We start from the raw sequence: 24,149 nt of genomic DNA, 5'->3' as shown, positions 1-24,149 counted from the left end.
AGGAGGAAATCACTTCATAAGTTATATAAATGTCTAACCACTAAACTATACACCTGAAATTTATATAATATTAAATGTCAAGTAAAATTCAAAACTTTTTTAAATTTTAAAAACAAAGCAAGAACGGCATCTGCTTCACTCCTGCCTCACAAATCTTGCCCATCATCATTCTAACCTAGGACCTTACAGGGAAGTGAAACCAGGTAGATAAAAGCACAGCATAGAAATAAATGCCATTTGCTTAAAGTGGCAGAGCAGAAAGACAGAAGGCACTTACATCCTTGAAGGTTTCATGGAGCTGTCATTCTAGCCCTGGTATATCTACCTCCAGACATTCTTTATGTGGAAGAGAAATAAAATTTCTCTTGTCAGATTTAGTATGTGGCCCCTTTTTTGTCCACAATATATTCACAACATTGTGCAACGACCACCTCAATCTAGTTCCAAACATTTTCATTGCTCCTAAAGAAAACCCTATATCCATAAAACAGTTACTTCTTTTTTTTATATATATTTTATTGATTTTTTACAGAGAGGAAGGGAGAAAGAGAGAGAGAGTTAGAAACATCAATGAGAGAGAAACATCGATCAGCTGCCTCCTGCACACCTCCTACTGGGGATGTGCCCACAACCCAGGTACATGCCCTTGGCCGGAATCGAACCAGGGACCCCTCAGTCCGCAGGCCGACGCTCTAGCCACTGAGCCAAACCGCTCTCGGCAAAACAGTTACTTCTTATTCCTCCCTACTTCCTACTGCTGGAAGTCACCAATTCTCCAGCAATGAAGGCCCTGTGTCATTGTCTATGCTTTTGTTTCTAATTATCTTTCTTTTATTCTCTCCCAAATCTTTTTTCAAAATTATTTTTTCATTGAGGTATAGGTAACATACATCATATTAGTTTCAAATGTACAACATAATGATTTGATATAAGTATATGTGGCAAAATGATCACCACAATAAGTCTAGTTAACATTCCTCATGAAACATAGTACAAATTAGTGTTTTTCTTGTGGTGAGGACTTTTAAGATTTACTTCTCTTAGCAACTTTCAAATATGCAATACAGAATTATTGACTACAGTTACCATGCTGTACATTATACCCTCATGACTTATTTGCTTTATAACTGGAAGTGTGTACCTTTTGGTCCCCTTCACTCATTTTGCTATCCTCATCCCCCATCTCTGGCAACCACTGTCTTCTCTCTTTCTATGAGGTTGGGTTTTGTTTTTGCTTTTCAGATTCCACATGTAAGTGTGATCATGTAATATTTGTCTTTCTCTGTTCACTTATTTCACTTAGAATAATACCCTCATGATCCATCCATGTTGTCACAAATGGCAATCTTTCATTCTTTCCTAGAGCTGAATAATATTCCATTGTATTTATGCCACAATTTCCTTATTCATTCATCCATCAACAGACACTTAGGTTGATTAGTAAACATAGGGGTGCATATATATTTTTTTAATTAGTATTTTTTGCTCTTCAAATAAATACTCTAAGGAGGGATTGCTGGACATGGTAGTTCTGATTTTAACTTTTTTAGATAGCTTTGTCCTGTTTTCCATAATGGCTGTACCAATTTACATTCCCAACAGTGCACAAAGGTTCCTTTTTGTCCACATCACTGTCAACATGTATTATTTCTTGTCTTTTTGATAATAGCTATACTAACAGCTGTGAGGTGTTATCTCATTGTGGTTTTGATTTGTATTTTCCTTATAATTCGTGATTTTTTAGCACCTTTTCATGTACCTGTTGGCCATCTGTATGTCTTCTTTAGAAAACTGTCCGTTAAGATCCTCTGCCCATTTTTAATTGGATTATTTGTTTTTTGCTGTTAGGGTGTAATATACAAAGTGTGTATTTTGTATACTAGTCCTTTCTACAATATGATTTGAAAACATTTTCTCCCATTTTTTGTATCCCAGCCCCATTGATGTTGGGCTTGACAATGTGACTCGTTATCCAACAGGAAGCAAACAGTCTCTGAATTTGGTGGCCCAGCTTTGGTAGCTTTTTGTGCTGCTGTCATCTGTATGAGAAGAACTTGCCTCAGGGTGCTGCTTCCCCATCAGCTTGGGTCCCAGGTTGAAAGACTTGAGGTTTTCATTTGGGTTCAGGTCTTTACTAACAGATTTTCCTGTATCCAAGTATAAGATATACTTTTATTTTTAAATTAAATTTATTGGGGTAACATTGGTTAATAAGATCATATAGGTTTCAAATGTACATTTCTATGATATCATGATCTATATGTGGCATTGTGTGCTTACCACCCAAAGTCAAATCATCTTTTGTCACCATATATTTGACCCCCTTTAGGTGAGATATAAGAACATGCCTACTATAAGAACATTACCTGGCACATTAAAGTTCATTCATTCATCATTCATTCATCATCTTTTGTGTTTCTTTGTCTCATTTATTCTTGTCCTTTCTTTCCTTTAGCCCTCTTCCCCTCCTGTTTCTCCCCAGTAATCTTTTCCTCAATACTGTTATTGCCCCTGTGTCAGCCTTGCCATCAATTCTCTGACACCAATGAGGCATCCTACACTTCAATTCTATTCTGAGACTAACTACCTAGAGTTAGCATCAGACTCAGCGGGTATAAGGGCTCCATCCCACAACACTGGCCCCAATTCCAACTCCTTTCTGTGAACATGGATTGTGATGGTGTGTGACAAGCAGGAGGAGCCTAGAATCCTCGGTTCCAAGTTTGGCCCGTCCATTGGTCTCCTTTGAGACATTGAATATCCATCTCACTTCTTAGGCCTTATTCTCCTAATGTCTGATAGGTGGGGTTGGACTAGATAACATCTTTTAGAAGCAACACTAGTTTATGACGTTTACTCACCTCCCAAAGTTAATTTAGAGTCAAGTGGGGTGATGGCTTCCAAAGTGCTTTCTAAACAGGAAAGCACATTGTAGATAACCAATTGCTTGGGAAAGTATTCTTGCATTGCTCTGTGAATGAAAGCCTTTGCTCTCAATAAGGTCACCAACCCTTCGTATTCACTATCATTGCCACTCTGTCCTCTACCCATGGCACTTATCACTGTCTGCCATTATCTTGTTTAGTTATTTTCTCCCTCACTTGATGTCAGTTTCAATAGGTCAGGACATCTCCCTATTGGAACTGACATCGAGTGGGGAAGAAAACAACTACCAGGCTCAGCATGCTGCCGGGACCACCGTGGATTCTCAGTGAACAGTTATCAAATGAGTCCTGGGCATTTTGTCAACTCCCGTCAGGTGGCTCGGAAACACTTACGCCATCATTAAGCACTGTTCTATTTTGATGCTTTCTGTAGGGAGAAGTAAAGGCCTTGTGAATGGCAACTTCTTTGTGAACACTACAAAGGAATTAATAATATATGTGTGTGTTTTATAATATTGGAAATTACTTTATAACAATGCATGCTGCTAAGGCGTTTGGAAACAGTAAAAGTGTTGTAAGTTGTGAAATGCTTTGTTAAACCACAAAGTGATTATAAATGCTTATTCTGTATACCATCTAAAATCTTTATACAAAATCTTCTATAAACAACAAAAAGCTTTTATACCACAGAATACTATGTAAACAGAAAAAGGTTTTTGCTCAGGACAATACATTTTATAAATTGAGAAATTACCTGCCTTAAACTACGAAATGCTTTATAATGTGGAACAATAAATTGCTTTATGCTTTATAATAATAAGTTATTTACAAGAGGCAAAGTCTCTCACATAATGCAGTAAGCCCCTCCTCCCTTCCCAGCCCCAGCCTCCCTTCCCCTGAACACTGGAGACAGCACACACTGCGCCTGCCTGGCAGAGAGGATGCAACCGGAGAGGGGTGGGGGCTCCTTTGACTGTTTGGCAGCCCCATACCCACATCATCCTCCCAGGAACCATCCATCTCTCCCATCCTTCACCGTGAAACGACCTCACTCCAGACACGCCTTGGTTGGGCCCCTCAGCATGGGGCAGGAGAAAAACCAAGGCACGGGCTGATGGGAAAGCCGCCCCTCTCCCCTCCTCCTGCCCTGTGCCTAAGAGCTCAGCCTGGCAAGTCATCATGCTCAGATTTGAGTCACTGACCTAAAAACAGTGACTTCACCCTTCTGAGCCTCCATGTGAAGAGTGGATGTATTTACTTATCAACCAGGTAAGTAATACTCGGTCCCACTGGTTTAGCCACCTTATCAATTCTGTCATTTACTCTTTAAACTGCCTGTGAAGAGGATCTGAGAGGGGTGGTCTGGCCCCATCCTTCCAGAACCTCAGGTCTGAAAGAGACTGAAGAGCACCTTCCATCACCCTGACAAAGAAGAGGAGAAAAACAAAACCAGGGCCACCTGGACACAAATGTTCATGGCAGTTCTATTCACAATAGCCACTAGGTGGAAGCAACCCACCTGTCAATCAACTCATAAAAGGATAAAAAAAAAATGTGGTATTTATATACAATGAAATATTATCCTATCGAATAATAGACAAACATGGTAATTGACCATACCTTCGCTACGCCTTCCATTGGCTAATCAGCAAGATATGCAAATTAACCACCAACAAAGATGGCGGTTAATTTGCATACATAGGTGCGAAGCAGCAGAGTGAAGACTGAAGGCGGCTCCAGCCGGAGCAACGCAGGCTTGAAGGCGGCTCCGGCCGGAGCCAAGGCCTGGGTCCTGGGTGCCGGAGGAAAACCGGTGCCGGCAGCCAGGGGGAGGGAAGGCCTATTGCACGAATCTTTTCGTGCAACAGGCCTCTAGTTCAACCATAAAAGGAATGAAATAATGACACATGCCGGATTGTGGATGAACTTTGAAAACATTATGCTAAGTGAAAGAAGCCAGACACAAAGTCACTTACTGTATACGAATTCCATTTATAAAAAATATCCAGAATAATTAAGTTCAGTGAATCAGTGGTTGCCAGGGGCTAGAGCAGCGGTTCTCAACCTGTGGGTCACGACCATCGGAAAACACATATAGCATATCAGATATTTACATTACGATTCATAACAGTAGCAAAATTACAGTTATGATGTAGCAACGAAAATAATTTTATGGTTGGGGGTCCCCACAACATGAGGAACTGTATTAAAGGGTCGTGGCATTAGGAAGGTTGAGAACCACTGGGCTAGAGGGAGGGGAGAATGGGGACTGAGCTTTGGGGTGATGAAAATGTTTTAGAACTAGATAGAGGTGATGGTTGCAAGACATTATCATTTTACTCAATGTCATTGAGTTGTACACTTCAAAGTTAATAGTTAATTTTGTGTTATGCAAATTTTACTTAAAATAAATAAAAAAAGAACAAGGCAGCACAGATAACCATTTGGCCCAGAAGTAGCAGAGCTTTATTTTGATCTCACTGGTTTTGGAGAATAGAATCAGAGAGGTAAGAGAGACATTTTGGACTCACGCACAGAACTTGAGGGCTGCCCTGGCTCTTTCAACTCAAGGAAGAAACAGGAGGGTGGAAGTGGGGGATATAGATGGAGACAAGGTAGAGGCAGGGCACCAGATTCTGCTCAGCTACCCTAGGTAACTTTGGATTTAAATCATTCCCTCACTTGGGCCTCAGTTTCCCAAGCTGAGCTAGAGGTGGTGGTAACACTAAGGTTCTGAAGGTATTTCTTGGCCCAGAAACCCTAAGGTTTTATCCTGGGTCAGCAGTGCAGCCCATTGGGGATGAGTGGTGCCTAGCAGACTGGATGAAGGAGAGACTCAGGAAGGTACTTTCCAGAGGGGACAGTGAGCAGGGAGGAGTAGGCGGCCTCTAAAAGTTCATTGTAGATACAGGTGGAGGCTGGAGGCAAGGACGCTGAAGGGAACTATATCCCTTCTTCTCCTCTCCCCAGCGGGGCAGGAAGGAGAGCTGGTAATCAGGGGGCAGTTTCCCCAGCCCATTCTTCCGTGGAGTGAGGTCGATATCTTCTGGGGCCTTGGAAGAGCCCAAGGAAAAGTTCTTCAGTATGGAGGTCAAGAAGGGGAAGAGCTCTGAGCACAAACAGGCGGTTTCCTGAGGATGTAAAGAGGGAGTGTGTGCTGAAACCGGTTTGGCTCAGTGGATGGAGCGTCGGCCTGCGGACTGAAAGGTCCCAGGTTCGATTCCGGTCAAGGGCATGTACCTGGGTTGCGGGCACATCCCCAGTGGGAGATGTGCAGGAGGCAGCTGATCGATGTTTCTCTCCCATCGATGTTTCTTACTATCTATCTCTCTCCCTTCCTCTCTGTGAAAAATCAATAAAATATATTAAAAAAAAAAAAAAAGAGGGAGTGTGTCATTGGGAGAGTCCTGGGAACCCTCCACCTCCCAGACATTTGCATGCTCATTTACATAGATTTACATATGCTCCTGTTCTTGTCCTCAATACCAACAACCATAACAACCGTGTGTGTGTGTGTGTGTGTGTGTGTGCATGCATGAGTTTCTCTCAGTCCCCACCTCCTCTCAGCCTATCCCCTACCATGCCCTCCTCTGTCTCTCTTGGTCTCTGTTTGCTGTCTCTATCTTTTTCTGTGTCTCTGATTAAGTATGTTCCCAACTAAGCCAATTTATGAGAAAATGTGAAAATGTCCTAGACGGATATGCAGTAGGTGGGCACCAGTACCCTTCTTGGCTGTTAAAATATTGAACTACTTCTAGACAATTGGTGCACAGTCACTGCTCTAAGCTTCTGAGTGGTGCAGTGGTCTGGCCACCTTGGTCCCTTCTGCATGTGCCCCACCTGCCCACAATCAGCAACTAACAGGGAAGCCTCCCAGACCCAGATCTTGCACTAACCAGTGGCAATTCTGACTGGTCAGTGGCCACATCATGCTTGATAAACATTTTGAATAGCACTTCCTCCCACCATCACCCTAAATTCCTGCTTCTCATATCCCCCACTCATATCTCTCTGCAAAGATGGGGTCAAACTTCACCAAGTGTCCCACAGAGAAGGAGTCATTTATTGACTTTATTATCCATTATTGACGTTAGCACAGGCTGTCCACTGGCATGACCAAGGGAGAGCACAAACATGTCCCTGGGCTGGGCCACACTTTGGACTGCATCCTGTTGCCCTGCAGTCCAAAGGAGGGGCCGAGACCTGCCCGGTGCAGTGTGGTAAAGTGCATTACTGTTCATAAATATTCATGGCACACCTCTGGGTGCATGAACATCTCTGCCCTGTTGATCTTGGATGGGCCTTGTTTTGACCATTAAAGTGAGAGCTACACTGATATGTTATGTTGCTTTTCTAGTTTCTGCATGTGTCAGGATAGTCTCAGTAGCCCCCATTTCTACGGAAGTGGGATGGACATTTCCATGAGCATAAAATTAATTTTTTGCTTTAAGCAGCTAAGATATTCAAGCTGTTTATCTTAGGCTAGCCTGCCCTGAATAATACAGGCCACGACTTTCTGCTGGGCCTTGGGCCCGCCCCCTTCCTCCGGGGCTTCTCTTGTCTCCACTCTACAAGACAGTGTATGATCTGACATTAAGACATCTACTATTTTTTTAACAAGTCTAGGAGAAAAGCAATTTGACCATCTTGATAGGAGCTGAAAAAATATTTGAGAATACTCAACACCAAATCTTAATTTAAATTTTTCAAAAAGAACCTGTTGCCCTAGCTGGTTTGGCTCAGTGGATGGAGAGTCAGCCTGCGGACTGAAGGGTCCCAGGTTCGATTCCAGCCAAGGCCACATGCCTGGGTTGTGGGCTTTATCCCCATTGGGGGATGTGCAGGAGGCAGCCAGTCAATGATTCTCTCCCATCATTGATGTTTCTATCTCTCTTTCCCTCTCCTTTCCTCTCTGAAATCAATAAAGATATATATATATATATATATATATATTTAAAAAAGAGCCTATTATAAAATGCAGAGAAAAAAGATATTTTTTAATTTAATTTTAAATTGAGAAAAAATGAGTGGCAGAATAACCACAAATATCTGGAAAAGATCATAGTCAGCATTAAGCTTACTGGAAAAAATGAAAATATACTTCTTATAATTAGGAATTAGATAAGATTGCTCACCATTACTACTATTCTTTACCATGATTTTGGAAGTGCTAGGTCATGATATTAGGGAAAAAATGACATATGGATTTAATATAAGAAAGAATTGTCTAAAAGTGTCATCATTTGCAGAAGCTAAACACCAATTATCTGGAACCCTAAGCAGACACAGTGAAAAACTGTTAGTAATAAAAGTACTATAAAATAGTCCAATTATGGAAAAAATATCTCCTCAAAAGCATAATACTAATGAAAACAATTAAAAATACTATGTTAGTAGAGTGATATGGATTGAATTGTGTCCTCCCAAAATTTACATATTGAAGCCCTAACCTGGAGGTGGGGCCTTTGGGAGGTAATTGAGGTTAGATGAGGTCGTGAGGGTGGGCCCCCATGGTGGGATTAGTGTGCTTATAAGAAGAGGAAAAGACAGCAGAGCTCTCTGCCATGGGAGGACGCAGAAGAAGGTGGACAACGGTGAGCCAGGAAGAGAGCTCTCACAGACTCTGGCCATGCTAACACCCTGATCTTGGACTGCCAGCCTCCAGAACCGTAAGAAATAGATTTCTGTTGTTTAAGCCATTCAGTCTGTGGCATTTTGTTTTGGCAGACACAGCTGACTAGTACAAAGAGGTTCTATGAACAATAGCAACACTCTTCTTCCATGTTTCTTAGGAATAAATTTAGCATGAAATATGCAAAACCTAGTTTAAAAAAAAATCCAAGATGCCACCAAATCATACAAGAGTAGATTCAATGAACACACTATCTTTTTGTCTGAGGTATCTTAAATTTGTAAAGTTGTCAAAACCATACAAATGAAACTAGAAATGTAATTCCTAAAGATCTTATTGAAATTTTTTGAGACCTTGAAAAATTATTCTAAAGTACACTTGAAAGAAAAAAATGTGTCACAGAAACCACAAGACTATCTGAAAAAGAAGAGTAATGGAGGAGACTATCCCCTGTAAAATATTAAAACATACTGTAAAGATATAACAATTCTGACAGTATGGTATACTCATAGTTAAAAGAGGAAGACATATCAGTGACTTAATGTAAACAAACCAGAAACAGACATAAGGATACTTAATCTTTTAGCATATGACAAATTTTAAGTTAATGGCTGAAAGTTGAATTATTTGATAAGTGATTGGATCAAGGTGCTTGTACAAACCTGAGAGTGAGTATTCTTTAAATTTTAGTGTCCCAAGTGACTCCTGGTCCTCACTATACTCCAGGGCTTGAATTTTAATAACTGGCTAACGAAAAAATAAGTCAATGAATTTTTCTCCTTTTCCTTTCCCTTCTGTTCCCTTTCCCCCTTCTTACCTTTCTCTCATCTACTTTTCTATTATCTATCTAACTATCTATCTACCATCACATACCTTTGTGTGCATGCACATATTTATTAATCCTCACCCAAGGATATTTTTCCATTGACTTTTCAGAGAGAGCGGAAGGGAGGGAGAGAGATAGAAACATCAATGTGAGAGAAACACACTGATTGGTTGCCTCCTGCACATGCCTTGATTAGGGCGGGGGATCGAGCCTACAACCGAGGTACCCTTAGCTGGAATCAAATCCGGGACCCTCTATCCACTGAGCCAAACCAGCTAGGACTGCATGCACATATTTAATAAAAAATTTGGAAAAACATCTCTGTAACATTAACAAGTCTGGTTTGGTGCTGAGTTACAGGTGATTTTTACTTTCAACTTTATTACTTTCTTATTTATATAAAAATTAGAAAAAAACAATAAAGATATTTTATTTTGAAAGAAAAACTGAACATGCCTTTCCCAGTTCTTGGCACATAACAGGTACTCAATAATGGATCATTTATTTGTCTGTTCCTTGTGTGTTCGTGTGGGTGCCTGTGTATGTCTGTGTCTTCCACTTGATCTCCATCACTGACTTAGTCTCCATTTTTCTCCACCATCAACCTCCTCCGTGTCCTTCCCCTTCAGACCATCTTTGTCTCTTGGGAGTCTTACTTTCTCTTTCCTTCAGAATTCTAATCTTTTCCAAAAATGTTCACCCCGTTTGGGGTTAGACAAAGGGAGCAAGTCACACGCAGAAGAAAGGGTGAACAGTGTTTTTATAGGGTGGGAAGGACGTGGCTTACCCATGGAGAAAGCAATGAAGGCCTCCCGCTTCCTGAAGTTGCCCTCCACATCCAGGAAGTGGCCAGGGTAGAAGACGTCTGGCTTCTCAAAGTACCGTGAGTCATGGAGGACAGAGTTGATGATGGGGTACACAGTAGTGCCCTAGAGGATGTCAAAGCCAAGGGCCCCAAATGACCACCAACAAGGAGTGGCTGAATCATTAGTGTACCACAATTGATAAGGAGCTTCACCTACTGTGTAGCTCTACAGTTGGGAACTGAAATATTGAAATGATTCTGCCCCATGTGGTTAATAACTGTCCCAAGCCCTCCTGATACCAACCACCCTGACACACCTTCCTCGAGATTTTTTGGACATTTCCATGATCTATCAACTGAAAATTTCACATATAGCTTAGCAAAGGCCTCCAAGTCCAGATACCAGCATAAAGGTCAGAATCTAGTCTGATGGGTGGTGCCCACTGGCTCATTAGGTACTATGACTACCACCCCTGTGTACATCTATACTTGGAAACACTTGGGGTTGGTTTCTTTGATACTTTCCTCTCAGAGATAGTCATCGTTTCCTTTGTGTATGTCTCTTACGTCTTTTCTCATAAAAAGGAAACACCACAGGGATAGAACACAGACATAGACTCCCTCGAAGCCTGTTGTCTGAGCCAGGCTCACAGGCTGGGGAGGAGGTATACAGTTCTCTCCATTCTGTCATCTGTTTACACAAACTTGACTTGGGTCCTCTACATAAAAGCCAAATGAAGTTGTTCCTTCCACCTTGCGCTATGTCCTGAGAACTTGACTTTGTGATCAGAAGAAACAGGACTCTGCCATACTGGAGTGCATTTGGCAGCCAGCTAAATAGATTGGGGATTCAGCTGTCCCTTTGTCTTAGTTTGGCTATGCCTGCTCTCAGGGGAAGTTGTCATCTCAATTTTCTTCGCTTTGTTAGTGACTGCCTGTAGCAACAAAGGGCTTTTGCTGTCTTAGATTGTTCTGGAAATAAACTTTTTTGGATTTTGTGAGGGCTGTATTTTTTATTTGTACTGTTATGTGGGATGCTTCTTGCATCCTTGGTTAAGCCATAACAAGGCTTATTTGCTTGAGTTGCTTTTAATCTTACTCATCGTGGCCAGATGATAGATCTTTTAAGTTGGCTATATTTGAGAAAAAAAATTTCAATAGCTTTTTTGAAAGGTTTGTTGCAATAGGCTAATAAAAAAATTTAGACACAACCTTGGCCAGGTGGCTCCGTTGGTTTAGAGCAGTGGTCGGCAAACTCATTAGTCAACAGAGCCAAAATCAACAGTACAACGATTAAAACAGTACAACTTTGAAATTTCTTCTGTTGAATCAATATCAACAGTACAACGATTGAAATTTCTTTTGAGAGCCAAAATTTTTAAACTTAAACTATATAGGTAGGTACATTGTTATTAACTTAATTAGGGTACTCCAAAAGCTTAGGAAGAGCCACATTCAAGGGACCAAAGAGCCGCATGTGGCTCACGAGCCGCAGTTTGCCGACCACGGGTTTGAGCGTCGTCCTGTACACCAAAATGTTGCAGGTTTGATCCCCTGTTGGGGAGCATACAGGAGGCAACCAATTGATATTTCTCTCACATTGATATTTCCCTCTCTCTCGCTTTCTCTCTTTCCAGAAATCATAAAAACATATCCTCAGATGAGGATTAATTTTTTTTAATTTACATACAGAGGATACCTAAAATATAAGTCGGATGTAATTCCTAATGCTCCCTTCTATACTCCTTTGAATATTCATTCCAGCAATCCTCTGTCTAAATTGCTTTCCTACTCTAAAGAGATTATTGTGTGGACAAAGGCCAATCTAGGGTCATAGTTAAAGCTCTCCTGAAGATAGCTATTGCCTTTGTCCCAAAGCTTGGCTTTCTGCCTGCCTGGGACATGCAGGCTGTCAGCTCTTTCTTTGGGCTATTGGAGAGAAGGACTCTGGAAGTTCAGAAGATTTATATAATCTTGAATCCATGACATTGTTTAATACTGCCAGAAACATTTGCTGTTTGTCCTGGCTGAAACCCGATAAGATATTTGAAAATTTAATAATTCTATGATTTAAAAATTGGCCTAATTTTAGAGCCTGAGAGGAATGTTTTTAGGTCTTCTCCCCTAAGCTAAAATGAAAGTATGCATCCAGAGGAAAAGAAGCAAATTAGGATGATGTAGTTGATGGGTACATAACCCTATGATGTCACTTAAGTTACAACCCAATTTTTTCAGAGCTTGAGATCAATTTTCCTTATTTTACAAATCTTCCCAGTCAGAAATGCAATCCTAGGAACAATTCAAAACCTATCTATCTTTCCCATTCCCAATTCCTAAACCTAAAGAAAAAAAAAAGAGGCTCAAAAAAAAAATACAAGCTGCTCCACAGCTTCCATATGATTAGTTGTCAAGGACAAATACGAATCTTAATTGTCTTCACAAATATTAATGAGAAAAATCTCTAGCCATCTGAGCAGATAAACTGAACTTTCCTTTTATAACTGGTAAGTTTTACATTATCATACCCATCTCATGGCTAAAATTTTAAAATGAAAACTATGTAAGGTCTCTGTTTGCATATATGTGTCTATGAATGTTTATAAATGTACGTATGGTACATATATGTTTGGTATTTTCTATTCCACATGGTATTGCTAATTTGTAAAAGAGCTCTACCTAATTGGCTTAAATAAGTGCATATATTAAACTTCTGAAAAATATAAACTAACTCAAGTGCTTTTCGGGTTCATGTGCTCTGGGGTAAATATTTGGTACTAAAGCTAATGTAATTTTTTTAGTTTAAGATAGGTATGTGTTTGGTGTTATCAGAATTAAATATAACATTTTTGTTCTACCTGTTTTTGTTGTTGAATAAATCCATGTTATCAAGAAAAATAACTTAAGGTGATGGCTAATTGCATTAATGTCTTATAAAATTAGTGTCTAAATATTGTTAAGAGCAAATAAATTAAGTAGATGTATGTAAGATGAAGTTTATTTTAGCAATGTTATGATATGTCTACTTTTAAGTTTTCCAAATCTCTCTGGTAACTTACACCCTTAGAATTTTGCTAATTAAGTTAAATGATGAGTCAGGTTAAATTCATTGAATATCCAGATCATTTCCAAATAAGGTAAAATAATGGAACACTAATTACCAAACAGAGGCCTGTCTACTTTTGGCTTCTTATTACAGATAAACTAAAAGAAAACATGTCTCATGCCACATTGAAAAATTATACTATGAAAAAGTACATATTTCTAGAAATTATGGAATGTGTTTATAATTTGCCAACCTAAAGAATACTAGTGTAGCAGATAATTAACAATTGTTTATTTAATTTTCACTAGAACTTAAGGTTTCCAAAGGTTAAGAATTCTAATACATGTAATTAAAGCTACAAATAAGAAAAAGGGAAACAACTCTATATACAAGAAAAGTGGGATGTGTCTTGGCTTTGAAAACGTATGAGGTATGGAGATGTGTTTAGTTAAGGGAAACGAAAGTAACTTTGTCCTGGTTGGGATGTGAGAGGAGACAGAGATACCTTTACCTTGTAGAATTAAACTGGCTAAAGCTGAATTGTTATTATAGGGTTTTTAAATTATTTTTCTTTCTTTATTTTCAAATTATAAGAGAAAGATTATTTAGGAAGTAAGCCAGCTGAACTGTGTGGGCTCAGGAAATAAGTTACAGAAGCAAAAGAAGGGTCCTTGGAGCTTAGGAGAGAGAAAGGCAAAGGTAATGCTTGGGGGGGAATGAAGAGGGGGGAGCCACAAGGGTGCTCCTGAGAGCAAGCGTGCAAGTTATTTTTGAATTACAGTTGACATTCAATATTATTTTATATTAGTTTCAAGTCTACAGTATAGATGTCAGACATTCATATAATTTACAAAATGATCACCGCAATAAGTCTGGTACCCCTCTGACACCATACATAGCTATTATAATATTATTGACTATATTCCCTATGCTGTACTTTACACCCCCATGACTATTTTATAACTACCAATTCTTAATCTATAGAGGTTTTTCAAAATGAGCTGTAGTATCAATAATGTACTTATATGAAACTGAAAGTTAATATTTCTTTTACCTGCCAAAAGAAAAAGTTTTCCTGTACTAGTATGCCCCTGATATGAGATTATAAAAGGAAGGCAATATTTTTTTATTAATATGATTTCCTGTTCTCTTTATCAGCAGGTCTTTAAGTAAACCTAGTCTTGTTAATATTAAAAGAGCTAAATTTTGCTCCCGACTAAATGACCTTCTGTATTTGTCTTTGAAATCTTTTATAGTTGGTATGGTTAAATGAGTAATTAAGTATCCTATATAATAAAGAGCTAATATGCTAATTAGACCAAACAGTAGAACAACCGTCCAGATGACCTTCCGGACGAAGCCAGGGTTGCGAGGGCCAAGGTAGCAGCTGGGGCTGGGAGGGCCTACCCTTGCATGAATTTCGTGCATCAGGCCTCTAGTTGTTTCATAATGACCTATGATCCTATTGAGTCAAGTGTTTTACAACCTCTTTGATATATCTGCAAACTTCCCCAAATTAAATTCTAAATGAAGTCCTTTAGACCTCTAGCTAACTTTGAACTTTGTCATAGAGTCCCTGAGATATCTCAAAGATTTGTTCTCTCTCCATATACAAGGACATATGTTACATGTATAGCATTGTCAAATAAGTGATGTTAAACCTCCTTAGATTACATTTGTGTGGGTATTAATGTGTTCTAGAAGGTGTATAAAAATTTTAAAATTCTGATATATCTTGGTACAAGGCTGTTACTAATAATACTAGTTATTATCTTAGAAAGTTGTGTGTTACAGAAATAAGCAAATTTCCTTGTCAATTTCACTGTACTCTCATGAGATCTTTAACCATGTAGAATATAATTGTTAAGAGCAAATAAGTATTTTTGTCACTTACAGTTATTGTCTTACTTTGATGCTTTCACAAATATGTTTCATCTTCAGAGCAATTCTTGGAAAAGATTCTGATATTACTCTAGAATACAGGATTCTGATAAACTCTTATATCATACCATTGAACAGGATAAGAATTTGCAGAACTCTAATGAAGAAACTGATGGCTTCATAAAACTGCTAATAAAAGATCAACAATAATTAATTACATGGGACTAAATTAACTAATGAAGATAATGGAATCTAATGAACAAAATAAACAAACAAAAGAAAAACAATATCATAGATAGAGAGAACAGAATGACTGCTATCAGAGGGAAGAGGAGTTGGTGACTGGGTAAAAAAGTGAAGGGATCAAGCAGAAACAAAAACAAAACAAAACCTCATGGACAACAGTATGGTGATTACCAGAGGAAAGGGGGTGGAGGAAGTATAAGGTAAAAAGGGGATATAAATGGTGACAGAAGGAGGCTTGACTTTGGATGGTGTACACACAATACAATATACAGATGATGTATTATAGAATTTTACACTTGAAACCAGTGTCACCTCCAATAAATTCTATTAAAATTTTTAAAAGGAAAAATGATAATTAAAACTGTTACGACTTTTCTTTGAAATAGTTCTGTTTAATTTATTCAATTTCCAGATATAAGAACTGTTTTTCTCCTAAGCTACCTATGACGTAGTGCAATTTGGTAAATTATACCTTTGTACACAGAGTTGAAACATTTATCTTTTTCTCTCTACTGGCTATATTATTCAAGCCTTTGACTGAAATGTCATATTTCAGAGAGACAGGCATAGACTCAGATATAACATACAGCTCTAAGGAACTAAGATTGATTTATGAAAGCCAATAAAGCCTACTTGGAAAATTCAGCCTAGTACCTTTCTTACAGGCTTCCCAGCAGTCTTACCAGATGAGTAAGAAAGGTCCTGCCCTGTGGCAGGCACAGGAACCTCGGGATATTTTGGGGACCTTGAAAAGAGAGGGATTTACCCAAATCTATAGGCACTGCAAGCAGAGTCTGATGGCAAGTCCTTGCTTGACTTTCCTGGTCTCAAGAGACCTTTAAAAGTCAATCTGAAGATTCCTTGTGAAAGTTTCTAGCAAGACACATTTAAAAAAAACTATAGATGTTGATTATTCTTGCTACACCTGTGTAAAGAACAGGCCAAGCTCATTAAAACTAGATTTATTTTACAAACAGATTAGCCTGAATTTGGCTATTTTTGGTAAAAATAGGGGTGATTTTAGAGAGAAAAATGATGTTTCAGTAACATGCCTTTGGGGATATCAAATTCTACTGCTATCTGTTATCTTTTGAGGTTTTCTTTTCTACCTGTAAAATGGACTAGACCCTGAATTCTAGTGTCCTCCAATACCTACTATGATTTTCTGAATTAATATTTCCAATTTTTCTCTCACTTTTCTGACTTGGAATCATTATGAACTAAAATTCTCTTTTTCCTGAAGTCCTGCAAACTAAAGCTAAATGACTTCCTATTAACTGAGGGAAATCACCACAGTAGCCCTTGAATGGGCAATCTTTGTGCCTGTTGGACAGCCACTCAGAAAGATAACAGACATCCAAACTGCAGACCAGGGAAATCTATCAGAGTCCCTGCCTGCCTTTATCCCAGCTGAAGAGGACTTGAGCCGAGATCTGGAACTCTGCTTGACTGATGGCCTTCAGAACGCAGAACCTGAGATTACAGTCTTCTCCAATCATTAATTATTATTTTTGTTTTCCTCCACAGAGATGCCTCTTATAAAATACCTTATTTCTTGTACCATAGAACCTAACTTTGGGGGGCCACCTCACCACTTTCTGAACTGAGATACAACTATTTAACTGAACTCATCTGTTCTCAGAACTAAGAGATTGGTTCGATGAGATGGAGCAATCTATTGGCCCAACTTCTGGAATGTGAAACTTTTCAGAAAGTTTCAAAGGCGGGACTGAAGGGGTTCAGACCAGCCTCCCCAAAATATGCTACTTTGGTATGTAGATTATTTTGACCTAAAGACAATAGAGACCCTGCAGGCTCAGGAGAGACTTCTACCCTCCTTCTCCCTTAACTTCCTAGAAGAATTTAAGTTAGGGGCTTGCCCATAATGTGTTATTACCAGAGATCACTTTTTATGACCTATCTGTATAGCAGGGAAAATACCTAATTACTAAAAATCTGCTCTTTTTATCAACCTATGAATTATCTTCCTCTCCTCTGAAGACCCAGGTCACTTACCATATTCTTTAGCTCAGGATGACATATACATGCCATTTTATTTTCCGTCTCTGAAGCTCTCATGTATGTGGGGGCCCCATGCATATGTATGTAATTAAATTTGGTCATGTTCTCTTGTGACTATGTCTCGTGTAAAGTTAATTATTAGATGAGCCAAAGGAACCTAAAGGAGTAGAGGGAAATATTTCCTACCCCCAAAGGTCCATAACAATGTGCTCAAAAAAGTTACCTATAAAATCACCTGCAGGCTCTTGGGAAGGCCTTTTGAACTACTTACTAAGCTGTGGGTAATTGTCCCTTCCTAATGAACGCATCAAGAAAGCAATCAATGGCTTCTTTGTGGAGAAGCCTGCCTGATGTTTCATAACTTGGGTAATGATAGGTAGATAGAAATTCATTCAACACTAAGGTCCGCCTTTTTTTTTTTTAAACTGAAAATGAGTTCTGGCTGGAACTGAAATCATATCCTGCTGTTCCACTGATTTAGTATGTGCTCTTATATAAGTCACTTCCCCACTCTGGGCCTTAAATTTCTTACCTGTAAAATAAAGGGGTTTGATGAGATGAGAGTTTCTCCAAGTCTGATCTGCAGACCATCAGCATGAGATTCAATCAAGGGATGTTTAATTAATTGTAAATCAGCAATAAGTTACAAATAATCAAGTTCTTTGCCAACCTAAGTGTTTCTGTCAACAGCCATGTGTTTCATAGACTAAAAAATGCTCTGTGACAGGCAGATAGCTCTGGTGGTAGTGGTGTTAGCAGGGTGGAGGGATTAAGCAAAAAAGGGGAAAAAAAGAGAGAGAACTCATGGACAAGGACAACAGTGTGTTGATAACAGATGGGGCAGTCTGGTGGGTGTAGGTGGAAGAGGGAATAAATGATAATGGATAAAATAATAAATAAATAAATAATAAATAACACATTTGATTAAAGAAAAAAATGTTCTGTGAATGATTATGCTTTGTGCCTGGATCAGCATAAAGCATCTTATAATCGCCCAAGTGTTTTTGCAATTTGTAAAACACTTCATAGGGAAAAAGTACCTTATAAACCAGGGGTGGGCAACCCCTGGCACGCGTGCCAAACATGGCACTCCAGTAACTTTTGCTGGCACGCGAAACCCTCTCTTGTAATCTTCCATTTACAATTTTTTTCTTAATATCGACTTCTTTATTTTTTCAGATAAATTCAGTGTAAGTGCATCTTAGATAAATGAATAATTTTACATAGCCAGTTATCTTAAATAATTTTACATAGCCAGTTACCATAGACATGGATTGACGAGAGAGGGCAAGAGCAATTTCTATGCCTCTGCCTTAACTCTCCCTGCCTTCCTAGATCTGATCAGTGTTTTGGTTTCATCCACATATGCTTGTGAATCTTTGTTCTCAATGATGAATTTTGTTAAGTCTCATAATAGGAGTAGCCTGACAGATGAAAGTAGTAGCTCGTGCATATCTCTGAAGGTCCGAAATATAAACCCAATGTAAAATCTCTGTCATCAGTGATGCAGCAGCAAAAGTCCCACTGATAATATTAAACGGAGTCATAAAGTTTTCTGTCAGACTATCAGTGTACATGTATACATTAAAAAATAAATGTGTTTTTTTAAATATATTTTATTGATTTTTTACAGAGAAGAAGGGAGAGGGATAGTTAGAAACATCGATGAGAGAGAAACATCGATCAGCTGCCTCCTGCACACCCCCTACTGGGGATGTGCCCGCAACCAAGGTACATGCTCTTGACCGGAATCGAACCTGGAACCATTCAGTCTGCAGGCCGACGCTCTATCCACTGAGCCAAACCGGTTAGGGCAAAAATAAATGTATTTTTCATCTTCATGTACTGTGTTTTTGTCGCTCTAATGAATTTTATTATTTCTTCAAGTTTCTTTGCATACGTACACCTTAAGAGATATCAAGTAGGCGTAACATGTTCTCAAAAAATTAGGGTTGGCACGCAGAAGAATTTTGAGTCAGAGATTTTGCTGGTTTTGGCACGCACTCACAAAAAGGTTGCCCACCCCTGTTCTAAACCATAGGGTGCTTCATTAAATAAAATTATTTTGTAAATTATAAGTACCTCCTCAACTTCAAAGAGCTTTGTCAGCAGCAAAGCTTTAGTGTAAGTTGCAAATACTTACAGGGGTAGACTTTATATTTTTCACACTGATCTCAGGACAGAAGTTGTCTGTCTTCACCCATCACCTAACCAACTTCCAGTTTGGCTGCAGAGACGCTCACCCACCCTGGCACCCTCCCATGCTAAGCCCAGCTTACCTAAGACATCGGGGTTCTTAAGAGGGAGTAGAAGGGCACAGCGGAGGGTGGTGCTGGAGATGTCCGTACCAGCAAAGAACAGCTGGACCACCGTGAGGAGAAGACTTTTATGGTCGAACTCACGCTCGGGGTCAGAGCTCTCCTGGGACAGTGATGGAGAATTCTTAACATCACCCCTTGCAAAGATTTCCAGTTTCTGGACCTATTCTACTTGCCCAACCCCATGTTACTCTATGCCAGTTTTTCTATTCTTATTTTCTTTTTTTCTCTATTCAAGGCCAACAATATAGAAGAAGGGTTGGCTCTGGAGCTAGACTACCAGGGTTCAAACACAGGTCCTACCATTTATTAACTATGTGTCTTTGAGCAAGAAACTGACCTCTATGAACCCTAGTTTATCATCTGGGGTTGTTTTGATATTATGTACGTAAGTGCTCAATAAATGTTAGGGATTAATATTTTGTTGTTGTTATTACCTTCTCTGTCCTTGGCTATCTTTGCTCTCCTGACTGGCCCTTGCAGCTATCATTATATGGGTGATATTGAAAATATTTAATAACCTGTCTGGCATTAGACCAGTTAGAAGAACACCTGCCTCCAAATAATCAGAACTGACATGGGCCTCAAACCAATCAGAACAAACGTAGGTCTATGAACAATCAAAGGGAGATGGGCCTCTGACTAATCAAAACACACCTGGGGCCCTGGCCAGTTGGCTCAGGGGTTAGAGTGTCGGCCCAAGGACCGAAGGGTCTCAGGTTCTGTTTCCAGTTAAGGGCATGTACCTCGGTTGCAGTCTCGATCCCCAGCCCTGGTCAGGGCAAGTGCAGGAGGCAACCAATCAATGTTTCTCTCCACTCTCTCTAAAAAAAAATCAATGGAAAAAATATCCTCAAGTGAGTTTAAAAAAACAAAAAACACAAATGGATCTCTGACCAATCAAAATGAGGGTGGGAGAGCAGAGTCTTAAAGGTCCTTTGCAATGGGGGTGGGGGCGAGGAGACATATGTACTACTATTTGTAATACTTTAAACAATAAAATAAATTTTTTTAAAAAAAGGTCCTTTGCTGGGCCAGATATTAATTCTTTAGTTGCTAGCTCCTAACAGGCATTCATAGAGGGGAATCTAGAGAGGCTCAAGAAAAAATGGGGTGTGGGGAGCAGAGGATTGGGTGAGCAGTGGCTTTCTTACAAATATTAGGGAAGTATTTCAATACAGTATTTAAAAAACACAAACATCATACTTTAACACACAAGCTCAGTGTCAGTAGTGTGTCCATCACTCTCTTTCCTGCCCACCCACACCCAATCCAGCAGAGTCCTTGTCTTGTCCATGAGGAGCAGGAAGGAATCAATGAGTCCTCTGGGGCACTGGGGTCTAGTGTTTTCCAGTGCATCTCAATGACCTCAGTGACAAAATCTTCCACTTCTTGAATGAGACTAGACAAGCGAGTGTGGGTGCCAGGGAAGTGTTTCAAGATGCCAGAGAAAAATTCAAACATCTACAGGAAAGCCAGAACCTGTTCTAGTTTCTAGGTTGGTGCTGTGGGTGTTGCAGTTGTGACTGCACACACAGCTGCATCTGAAGGGCACCTTTCACCCTGTGGGCTTGGAGAATGTGCCTCCCAGCTGAAGAGACAATACCCTCTCTGCTATGGAACAGCTATACCCTTCCCCAGTCACTCTTACAGTTGCCAAGATTTCCTCTTTCAGAGTCTACCCTTGTAGAAGGCCTGATTGCTATCCCCAGTCAGACTCAATGCCTCACCTGGCAGGGTGCAGGGGATGAAGTGTGTGCACAGAACAATCAACTTCTGATGCAGTCTTGTTTTGCTGCTCAGGACAGAAAGCATCGGATCCCTTGCCAAGGTCCACTCACCTCAATTGCTGGCCACCATGGAATCTTTGGCCTTACCTGGCTGTACAAAGAGCTGATAATGGTGAAGACTTCATTCAGTAAATTTAGCAGCTGTAAGAATCTAGGGTCCTGGTAATTAAAGCGCTCTCCAAAAATGATGGAGCTGCTGGAGAGGGGTGGGGGGTTTACTGCACACTCTGATTTGATAAGTACTCATGCATGCATCAACTGTAAGGATTTTCATATAAAAACAAAGACAATGGAGCAGATGATGTTGGCCATGATGGAGTTAAAGAGGGAGTTGGGATCCAGATAGGGCCCTGAGGATGAGAGATCTGTCATGAGTGGTTCCCTTCTGGGTGGCTCTGGCCTGGCTGGTACTCTCTTAGTATGTGTGATTGTTGTTGTTTGTGAGTGTGTGTGTGTGTGTGTGTGTGTGTGTGTGTTTTCTATTTCTCTGGTTTAGCCTGTCTTTCACTTGCCTCTACATCTCAGCTTTTTTTCTGAGAATTTCCCCTCTGTGACTCTTGTTTTTCTTGGTCGCTTCATCTGACTTTCTGTGTCTGTCTCTGGTCTTCTCTCTGACTCTCCTTTGGGACCAAGCCCCTTCTCCATGATCTCCCTTTTCAGTGCCTCCAGTGTTCCTTGTCCTTGGCCTCACTGACACTGAGTGTCCCAGACTCGATTTCTATCCTTACCTTTTTCTTTCTAGGGCTTTTCCTTGCAGTGTCTGATTCTAGATTGATCTTTCTCAGCATACTCAGGTTTTCTCTCTTGCTTGCTTTCTCTCTCTCCTCTGCTTTCTCTTACTCTCCCTCTCTCCTTCCCAGTCTCTGTCTCTCTTTGTCTTTCTCATTCTTTTTCTCTTTCTCTGTCTCTAAACATGTTCCTGCATCTCTCTGTGGCTGTGTCTGGATCCTTCTCCATCAGTCGTGTTCTCTCCTCCCTCTGTGTCCCCATCTCACCCACCTCTGTCTGTCCCTCCACCCCCTGTCCTGACCAGTGCTTACCCTGGGATTTCCACAGCTCCTCTACCAGACACTGAGTCTCATTCTGAATTAGCTTCTCAATGCTCTGCTTCCCCATCCCAAAATCCCTCATGGTGGTTAGAGAGAATCGCCTAAGGGTCTTCCAAGACTTTCCACTGGTGAGAACCGCACCTGATTGATGGTGGATGAAGGGAAGGTTTTAGGATGCATAGAATATTTCCTTGTCCTCTCCCCAGGCCCCACCCATCCCCACTCACCAATTCCCTGGGAGATGGGGTCAACAATAGCAATGTGCCCTCGGCCAGAGAAAGCCTCAGCCTGATCCACCAGAGCCTCCTTCAGCACCTCGTACCCACACAGGATGATGACAGGCTGGGGCCCCAGGTAGACCGTGAAGACATCCCCATATTTCTCCCGCAGCTGTGTGGGCAGGGTCAAGATCTCACTCCCTAACTCAAGAGAAGGGTCTCCATCTTCACACCCACATCATACTTCCAGTGTAGCCTAGACCTGGCTGGCTGCAGCCCCATTGGGAAGAAGGCACACTTGCATTCCATGGCCCCCAACCCTCCCATGCAGCCCTCACCCCAAGTGTCCTCCTCTCTCGGCTTTTCCAAACCCTCCCGGCTTCTATTTGAGGAGTTGCAGAGGCTCCCACATCTGAGCTCTAGTCCGTCCCAAATCAGGACCACAGCTCAAAGTCTCCAGTCTGTCAGAACTTCTCCCTCCAGTCTCCCTTTTCTACATTCCTACTCAGGAATTCCAGAAGCTTCTCTAGTGGGCATATTGGCCAGATTGTGGCTGAAAGAAACCAACCCCCAGGATGGCCTGAGAAGTCCCGTCCTAAAATTGACCCCCAATTGCCTTTCTGCCTGTGAGCTCCTCCTGTCCACCCCTCCGCATCTCACTGCCTGGAAGGACTTGAGAGGCACTTGTGGTCTATTTGCAAAATGTTCCCCAGGAAGGGCAGAGGCCGGGGTCCAGGAGGGAGGTGGCCCCAGGAGGTGTGATGGCCCCAGATTAGCAAGAGGACTATAAGGATGATGAGGAGCAGGCCAGTCCAGAACGCCATGCTCCTTGCTGTCTGCCTTCCATTCCGCTGTTCCTCTTAAAAGGTAGGTTGCCCTGTGTGTTGTTTTTTCTGTGCTTAGTGGGAGAGGGTATGCCAGAAATTTACTTGACAGAACTCCTTGTAACTCACCAGAGGCAACAGGGAACCCAAAGGTGGCAGGTGTTGCAGAGACCAAGAAGTCTAGCATCTTGATTGGATCCCAAAGCTTCCTTCCCATGGATGGCCTGAGGTATCTTGGTGGGGAGTGCCCTTGAATGAAGAGCACCTCCCTCAAGAAAGGGTGGTATGCCAGCTGGTGGAACAGGTGATAAGGGCTGAGCTCTGGTCCAAACTGTCTGGGTTCAAATTCAGGTGAAAGCTGTTTCATGGTTTTTGCACTGCAAGTGTGGCTCTTGGCCCTTTTTATCAGAGGGTAGCATTGCATCTGAGGGATGAGTATAGCTGGCAGGTCCAAAATTGGAGCATCTTGTGCCACTGGGACAGGGACATGTTCGAGGCATCAGAACAAAGTGAGATTGGAGGACATGTGATCTGAGGGGGGGGGGGGGGATTAGCTCCATGTTGGTACTTTGGAGGATTGTCTGAGCTATTCATTCATTCATTCCTTCAT

General features: G+C 40.8%; 1 protein-coding gene across 1 annotated transcript; it reads right to left on the bottom strand.

The window, feature by feature from the left end:
• Nucleotides 1-5,773: 5,773 nt before the first annotated feature.
• On the bottom strand, nt 5,774-23,539 carry LOC138997298 (cytochrome P450 2B4-like). The gene is given in 13 exon segments (XM_070398900.1): nt 5,774-5,994; nt 10,131-10,272; nt 15,982-16,063; nt 19,071-19,134; nt 19,620-19,761; nt 20,926-20,990; nt 20,993-21,122; nt 21,536-21,633; nt 21,736-21,798; nt 22,489-22,638; nt 22,725-22,887; nt 23,376-23,395; nt 23,398-23,539. Coding segments are annotated over 13 exon segments (1,482 nt in total).
• Nucleotides 23,540-24,149: the final 610 nt, after the last annotated feature.

This window comes from Myotis yumanensis, unplaced genomic scaffold (assembly GCF_028538775.1).
Source record: "Myotis yumanensis isolate MYYU_CA2020_CCGP unplaced genomic scaffold, mMyoYum1.0.hap1 SCAF_18, whole genome shotgun sequence".
Taxonomy (NCBI): domain Eukaryota; kingdom Metazoa; phylum Chordata; class Mammalia; order Chiroptera; family Vespertilionidae; genus Myotis; species Myotis yumanensis.
This window is presented reverse-complemented; position numbering and strand designations above follow the sequence as displayed.